The sequence below is a fragment of the Poromitra crassiceps genome (assembly GCF_964638095.1).
Source record: "Poromitra crassiceps genome assembly, chromosome: 28".
In the NCBI taxonomy this organism is placed as follows: Eukaryota; Metazoa; Chordata; class Actinopteri; order Beryciformes; family Melamphaidae; genus Poromitra; species Poromitra crassiceps.
Window position 1 is genome coordinate 19,993,132 of NC_139651.1, and position 8,691 is coordinate 20,001,822.

Below are 8,691 nucleotides of genomic sequence, written 5' to 3' on the forward strand. Positions count from 1 at the left end.
GACTTCAAACAAGACACATTACCTACCAGCATCTGTTGGAGTGAGTGGATATTAAAGACACTTCTAGGCTCCAGGACAGCGTAGGGGAAAATGGTAAGTAGCATGGAAACACCAACATATATAGGAGATGATTAGCAGTAAATAGTCGTGCTTGCTATTTAGTCTGGGAACGCATAGCTGCAGGGTTGGACTCATTGGCTACTTGAGAAACTCAGTATAGAGATCTCATGCCTGATGTGGCTGATGTTGACAAAGCTTGTGTAAAAAAAAAAAGATTGTGTGTCATTTGTGGACTGAGGATATGCCGGTACAGTGAGAGAGGTAAGGCTATATTATGTACAGTGAGAGAGGTAAGGCTATATGTACAGTGAGAGAGGTAAGGCTATGGGGGAAAATGTTACATTCTCTCCTGCGCGTAATTGTGTGGATGTGGTGATGTGCGCTGTCTTGGAGGCTTGTGTGTTGGTAACGAGGGCTATATTTTATGCATGTATGTATGTTTTTGAGTGCGGTGCCCAAGGAAAAAAGCAACATGTGCCACTTACCTGTGCCACTCACCGTATAGCCTACATGACATTAAGAACAATAGGGCAATAATAGCGGCTTTGCCGGTTGTAATTCGGCGTGACAGCGGAGCCTTTGAGGCGACTATAAGGATTTGACCGGCGTTTGTGATATAGGTGCTGTTTTCTGGAGGAAATGTCCGACCAACACATGTGATGAAATATTAACAGGACTGGCTTGGCAAGGGAAAATATACACGTGACAAGACGCGGGGAAGCAGCAGAGTAAAAAAAAAAAAAAACAGTTTCAAGTGGGCACTCAACAAAACTATATATATTTTGCCCAATTACCTTGGCTGTGTTATGCTTTCAGCACGTTGGACAGAGGCACCGGAGTCGTGCATGGACTAAAGCACCGAGTGGACGCCAACTCTCTCTCTCTCTCTTTTGCCAACCCCCCTTTGCCAAACCTGGGATTGTTTTTTCAACTTTTGGTAAGCTTATTCTGAGGGGAGACTGTGATCTATAAACGGAAAACGGGCTAAAAAAAAAAGCGCTTGCCAGTAAAAAAAAATGTGCTTGATGTGTTTTGCGCCAGCTTTGTAGAGCATGGTGAAAGTTGAAATGTTAGGGCGTCTGTACATGCCTCATTCTCGGTACCAATAAGCCCCCACACTGCGTTAAACTTTGGGATATGCAAGTCTTGGTCGTGGAGATCTAACCACGCACCTAGTGGTTATCAGCCCTTGTAAAGGTAAGCGCATAATCCATTGTTTTCATGTCACTCTCTTTGTTCCTGTCGTCTTTACGGATTGTGGTTTTTTTTGTAAAATGAACTTGGATTTAACTACAGCAGCATGATGCACCCTTCGCTTGGCAGTGTGTTAATTGTAAGGCAACGGTGACCGAAATAACTCTGGATTGAAATCTGATCCAATCCAGGTGACCGATATCTCAGAGACTGCCACAACATTTTTTAATTAACTTATAGGCTAGCCTACCCTTCTTTCTTTTTTCTAAATGTTGCTGCGTGTATACCTACGTAGAATTGCGAACATAGCCTACATATTGAGACATGTAGGGGGACAAAAAGCCTTTTTTTAAAGCGCTTTTCAGAGTTTACAAACACCTACCAGGCTGCCTACTGCAACATAATTTGCGTAATCGTTGCGTTGTGCCTAATCATGCTCCCAATATGGGACTTAAGGCGCTGCAGTGATCCTTCTAGCCTGATGCTGGACGGTGCATATCGTTAATTTGTCTGAAAAAAACCTCAATCTTTCATCCATCCATCCATCTATATCATCTATCTTTGCTTATTTCTGTTGTTTGTCTGCTGCATATAGCCTACATGTTTTATCTTGATTTCAAAACCTGCTTTATTCCACTCTGGATTTTGTTATCGACCAAAAATAGCCTACTCTTACCCCCTCCACCCACCCCCCCACACCCCCGTCATCGCCATCAAATCACTTGTGTTTTTACTACGACCGCTCCACGGTTTCATTCATAAGGTGCTTTTCACTTCACCTGCTACCCTGCCTGCTACCTACCCCCTCTTTTGTCCACGCACCGCAGCGATGTAGCCCTGTCAGACACAACGGAAGGAATTGAGCCGATAGGAAACAGAAATATTAATTCTTAATCATTCCGAGTCCCATCATTTGCAGGGATGCCCATGTGGGACCCCCTTACAGTATGCAAATTGTTATATTATTCTGTGTAAAATTACAATAAAGATAGGCGTGGTCAAAGTGCTTCTATATTGACAGATGTGATGGAGAGAGATAAGATGGCTTGATATGCAATTATTCGGGAGGCATCGATTTTTTTCCTTTTGTTTTGTGTTTTTAGAACACAGAAAGCTGTCAGATTTAGATGATCGCCGCACTAAACTGATCCGGAATGCTGTTTTTCCTTCTTTATTTCCCCGCTTTCCTGATGGACTTGTCAGATCCGTCTCTCGACTCTCGCAGAAGCAGTGGATATTGCTATTCCTCTCTTTCTCTCGATCCCTCTCTCCATCTCTCTGTCGTCTCTTATTCCTCTGGTCAAAGATTTCACATTTCTGACCCAGGACGAAGCAATTGCAAAACAACTGCAAGAACAGAGAAAAGCCCCAACGCCCACTCAGACCTGTTTTAATCTAGACGCTTCAGCTGGGGAGGGCTGCGAGGTGCATTTAATAATTATTCCAACTGAACATATCCGACACATTTTTAATTGCGTTTGAATTATGACTTTTCCTGCCGCTCTATATGCTTGGGTTATTTTAGTCTTAAAACCAGAAACATTTTTGATCCTGTCACTGTGACGTGAGCAGATCGGATTCTCCACATCATCATTTGATTGCAGAACTAAAATATGTCATATTAGCCTACATATTAAACACGACATTCAGAGGCTCTGGTGCCCCTATAATGAAGGTTGCATCGCACCTAATAGCCACAACAAATATAGCCTATTCCTATGGCAATAACGTTTATAATCTAGTAGCCTAATCATTTATTTAACGAATCGATCGGGTTTTTTAGTGGATATAAGATTGTTACTTGTGTCACTTAGGCCTTTTATACGCAGACTCAATATGGAATTGTGATTTTCTTGATTTATTTCTAACATCTTTTCGGCTATATTTTGTATATTTCTTTATTTCAGATTACATATTTTTCTAGCAATGTAGTTTTTTCTACTGAGTGAGACGTGGGATTGTGGTGTGGGCGTGGGCGTGTTGGGTGGAGGAGGAGGCAGGGTAGGAGGGGTCTGTGGGGTGGCACGACACACTTTGTATGTATGAAGGTTTTTTTATAGCACTTTTCTGCAATGTACGTCAGCGGATCAGTCCATAAATGGGGCTGTGTGTGTGTGTGTGTGTGTGTGTGTGTGTGTGTGTGTGTGTGTGTGTGCGTGTGTGTGTGTGTGTGCGTGTGCGTGTGTGTGTGCGTGCGTGTGCGTGCGCGCATCTGTGCGTTATCTTTACCGAGAATCTCCCCTTTCTCTCTCTCTCTCTCTCTCTCTCTCTCTCTCTCTCTCTCCCTCTGCACTCTTAGCTCTGCAGAGTTGGAGTGGGCGTCAATAACAAACCTGATGGTAGGTTTCGTTGCAAATGAGATGAAATGCTTGCGGTTTCTATCACTTGACAAAAATGCATTCTTCAACAAAGACAAAAGATGATTCATACGGCTAAGGTGTTTATATTCCTCATGCAAAATGTTCGCCTTGCATGTCTCGTTTTGCGTTGCGAAAAATTCATGGACTTTGAGGCTGAACGGATCTGGCGAAATCTGTTTTTTCATTTGAGGAGGTTCGCTTCTTTTTTTTTTTTAATAAAGGGAATTTAAAAACAACTAGATGTCGGATTGTGGGTGTCCAATTGTCACGTTTTCATTCCCGAAATTTGTTGCTTAATTAGGCTATTAGAAGAGGTTTTGCCTATGCATTCCTGAAAGCTTATGTTTAATTGCTATTATAAAGAATAGCCTATAGATTATTAGTCTGGGCTCGGACCACAAATAGGCAGATTTACCGATACCTATAGGCCTATTAACGAGAAATAATCATCTTAATCATGATGAACATTTACATCGCCATCGTCGTCACCATCATCCTCTTCGTCACAACACCTCCATCCAATTAGCCAGACAGTCTGCTCTTGTTTAAACAAGTTGTCAGGAGGTGACGCGTTTAATGTTATTACAGAGCTTAATTTCCAATTATTCCTACTCTATGGTTTTTAGTGACACGATTGTGTGTGTTTTTTATGTTAACCCCCCACCCCATGGCAAATTCTCCATAGGTCCCTGTCGTATAGCGGCTAGCCTACCTACAGATATTGATCGTAAAGACGTCTGTGTGTCAGACCACTGCAGGACAATGATTCATAATATTGTGTGTGGGGAAATGTTGGGTTTTCGATCATGTCGGTGACGCGTGGCTCTCATGCATCACTGGATTTAGGCAACTTTGCGATTTTTTTCTATTTTCTGAACATCTGATAGGCTAAAAAGGGAACGCAGGGTTGGACTCTATGAGGATGAGTTAGATATAGAGGATTCTTGATTCACATTGAATTGATTCCCTTGTTGGGTTTTTGTATTTTTTTATAGGTTTTACAGTTATGTCTATATTTGATCTGTTTCCTTGGTGAGAAAAATGTGCTTTTGAAGAGATGCTTGCCTGTTTGTTGGAGTTTGTCCTATTATGTCTCTGCGAGAACATATTTGATTACTGAGTAGCTATAGAGCCATATTCAAATCATTGATTTTGTTTTTCTACAACCTCAGCCTCTGGAGGGATGGTCATCCTGTGTGTTGGTAAATCGAAAAACAAAAATGCCTGCCTTTGAGTGGAAAACCTTGGAAGCCTTCCAGCAAACATCTGAGTATTTCCAAGTAATTTGGTGGTGTTATTTGTGTGCCTTCATTCAGTGTGCCCATGCAAAGGTTATCGATGCTGTTAGGGGATGGGTGGGGGGGAGACAGACACTTAATATGGAGTCGTTTGCAGTCTATGCCATGAGAGATAATGTGTATCAGGAGCAGGAATGTATGAAGGCGAAGACTTGCCTGTTGTGTCTGCCTGATGCTTAAAGGTTATTGTCATCACAGGAGGGATGATATTAGCTCCGCGCACCAGCATTGATTAGGCCTACAGAGGCTTTTCAACAGTCTCCATGCAGCCCACCTTGGTGTGTTAAGTCACTAACTCTCGTAAAGAATGCAGTCATATACTTATTGATCATGGTTTTTCTCAACAGGAATCTGTTTGTTTTTTTCATTCAAAATTATCTTCCCTGTGCAAGTGACACTTCACAAAATGTAGCCTAATATGCTCCATCTTACACAGTTCCTCCATGAGACATCTGAAGGAGGCGTCATTTGACTTGTTAAGGGAAGTTTTTGGGGGTATACAGATCTTAGCACTTAGTCAGCACTTAGTCAGCCTTGCACTGAAGCCTCGAAAGGTTATACACATATGTGGCCTTTTCACACACATATATATATAGGTATCTATATATAGGTATCTACAGTATCTATAGCCCAAATAAGACAAAGTTATGACCAATAAGTACTATTGCTTATCATGCATGTGACCCTCCCCATCAGGTGAGCCTGCAACATCCCCACGACCGTTCATAACACCTTTTAGTTTTCAATCATCAAAACAGTTTCTTCATTCCATTCAGACTTTTCCCTCCTTACACGAGCCTCAGAGGCATGGCAAGCTAACACTGCACTCGATGTGCCACCTTCAATTGTGCTGTATTTGCAGAAACGAGAGAGAGCATGTTGTTGTTTTCGGCTCTTCTAATGAGATGCCAAGTGATTTATTTATGAATTACTTGCTTGGAACAGCCCCCGTGTGCAGCGTGCAGCATTATGTTGTTCTTTTCTGGCGTCATGTCGCTGGGTGATTGCTGATGCAAGTCTTTGTCATCCAGCGTTTGCCCTCACCTCCTGTGAGCCTTCGGGGAGGGCTATATTCATCTTGGCGTGTCCCTGGGTGTGTTGGAGGTGGGAGTGACTCATTGAGCAGGTGTGAGCAGCCACTGCCATACTGCTACATGCCAAACAGGAGCTCTCCAGCCCATAAGCTCGTGCAGAGAAGAATCATGATGGCAATATAGCAAACACATCACAATAAATCTTTGCATTGGACAAGGTCCAAGGCACAAGGATAATGAGCTCCTATTTCCCCATTGTGCTATAGGCTGATAGGCCTTATTCATCTGAGGTGGAGTTTCAAAACTTACACCACCACCCATTGAGAGGTTGCACTTGTAGCAACGTCTTTATCTGAATTCTAATATAGGCTATATGAAAAGGAAATCATGTTGTCCCTGATAAGGGAACCCGGAGTATTAAAAGCCATTGCAGGTTGTTTGTGTAGGCATATTAATCTACCAATTTATTTAGTTGAATTTAAGTTTAATCTAAAACTATGAAAAACCAGGGATGTTTTAGAGAAGCCAATATCTTATGTATCACAATGGCTTGTATACATTCAAATGTTTTTACAGTCTGACAAGAATTAACACCACGTAGGTCTTACAAAGTATAGCCTATAACCCTCAAGCCTATACTGCTGATATGTGGATCTATATTTCTTTGATGATGTGCTTTTCATAGCCTAGAAGAGCAGTGGAGATCATGACATTGCTGAGATGTTCACATGTTAATATAACCACATGTGAACTGAACAGCTAGTCTAACAATCAATGACGTCGAAAATAGATGAAGGAAAATAGCCTATAAATAGATCAACCTAATATGTTAAGAAAAACAGGTCCACTCAGGCTTTAGTCCTAAATGCTCTTTTGAGGCTTAGTCAGACCTGAACAAACATGATTGCTGTCCTTGATCGCTTCATTTTACACAATTAGGTAGGCCTATCTCTCGATTACACGCAAGGTATATCGCGCATTGGGTGCCAAAAGACTGCGCGCTGTTACGCAAAAGCTTATACAGCCGTCTCTTTGGCCCATGACGCACGTGTGTGAAAATACGGAAGAGGAGAGACGTCTTTGTGCGTGTGCGTTAACGCCAGACATTTGATGTGGATATATATAGCCTATAGTATTATTGTTTTGTTTTTGGACAAAGATGCGCAGGCATGCCGCCGCGTCTAAATGCATATTGAAAGCGCATGAAATAGTTCCACCTCCGGGCTGTTTTAACGGGACCAGTCAGCCAGCGGCAGGTCACATGTTGCAGCGTCACTGTGTAGTAAAGTTACTGTAGTTGCAACGGCTCGTTTCAGCTCCAGAGGTCTCCCATCCTGTGCTGCTGCCGCGGCGTACAGCATGCAACAACTTCTGTTTCAGGCGATCTCCAAAGGATCCGCGCAGCCATGGGAGTCCATTACCTCATCCATGCAATTTCCACCATCAATAATTTAATCTATTTGCTCCAAAGCTGAAGAGATATCCTGAAGCCGTCGGGAGAGTACAGAGGAAAATATCGCTTAAGTAATTACTCAGGGAGTTGACCACAACATCCCAGATGACACTGTCCTGTTGAATGGTCTGTTTTACGCCTGGGCAGTACAAGGTATGTTTTTTTTTTTTTTTTTTTTTTTTTTTTTTTTTTTTTATAATAATACTTGCTTGAGCACTTTCGCTTTGTTTGATGCCGTTTGAGAGAAAGAAGGTGGGGGGATCTAAAAGTAGAGCGATCAAGTTTGGTTATCCTGCAAACGCTCAGACAGCTCCACAGCCCGAGAGGGGATATGTGTAACCTTATCCTCCCGTTCATTAATAAAAAACGCAGTTATTATGTTGATTGGGTTTCCAAAAGAGCCCGAGCAAGGCTTCAGTAGATGTAATCTCGCACAAAAGTGTTGTTTTTACGATGATAATAAGCTACGTGCCTGGTTACTTATTATCTCGTAACTAAAGTGGAAACAATCCAGTGCCTATATAAACATTGCAATCAGCCACTGTGACTGTGGCCCATTTTATTGTCACCCTTAGCGCCTAATTTATAGCAGAGGGGATTCAAATGCTCTTAAATATAGATCTAAGCTTTTGCTCACCTAAACCCACCGGCCCCACCTCCATCGCAAACAAACAAAATCCAGACCATTTTCTTTTAGGAAGAAAAAAGTTTGATGAACTCATTAAGACTTTATGGGGAACTTGAGACCTAAACGCCCAGCTATGTCTGCCTACCTACAGTGTTGCTATACTTTATAGTCTGGTCTACTTAGCTACTGAATAACTTCAAATTAAAGGCCTGAATGAACATGGATTAAAAACGTTAAAGTCCTGTCCACTTGTGAAAATATAATGAAGGAATTTATTTGCCAAAAGCTACAATTTAAGACTACCATAATTGTAGTCAAAGTTGTACCAAAATAGGCTACTGCTGAACATTGTGTTGTTTACACTTTAAGACTTTGTTCTTTCTTTCTTTCTTTCTTTCTTTCTTTCTTTCTTTCTTTCTGTATTTATTTGTTTATTTCTATCCATTTATCTATCTATCTTGTCTATCGTGTTACACAGAGGGAGGGAGGGAAAGAGAGAGACAGGGAGGGGAGGGAGAGAGCGAGCGTCTTCAACATTTCACGGTCTCACCCGCCATCTAGCGTTTGAGATTGGGAACTGCACACCGCCTTAAATTTGGAAGTAGGTCCATTGGTGCAATTGCAGTCCAATTATTAGTGTCAGTGCATGAAATGCATTGGTCTT

The 8,691-nt window shown here is 42.0% G+C and overlaps 1 protein-coding gene across 2 annotated transcripts in view; it reads left to right on the plus strand.

Annotated features, from left to right (window-relative positions):
• Positions 1-227: 227 nt before the first annotated feature.
• bdnf (brain-derived neurotrophic factor) overlaps positions 228-8,691 on the plus strand; it is a gene marked incomplete at its 3' end in the record, with an annotated part of 16,741 nt that continues 8,277 nt past the window's right edge. The window contains exon 1 of one of the 2 annotated variants that reach the window (XM_083662327.1): positions 228-321. Coding sequence is in view for 1 of the 2 variants with exons in the window: in XM_083662328.1 (XP_083518454.1) it covers positions 3,591-3,593 (3 nt within the window). Of the gene's footprint in view, positions 322-3,554; positions 3,594-8,691 lie in introns of those variants that run through there. The other variant, XM_083662328.1, reaches the window with a different exon arrangement.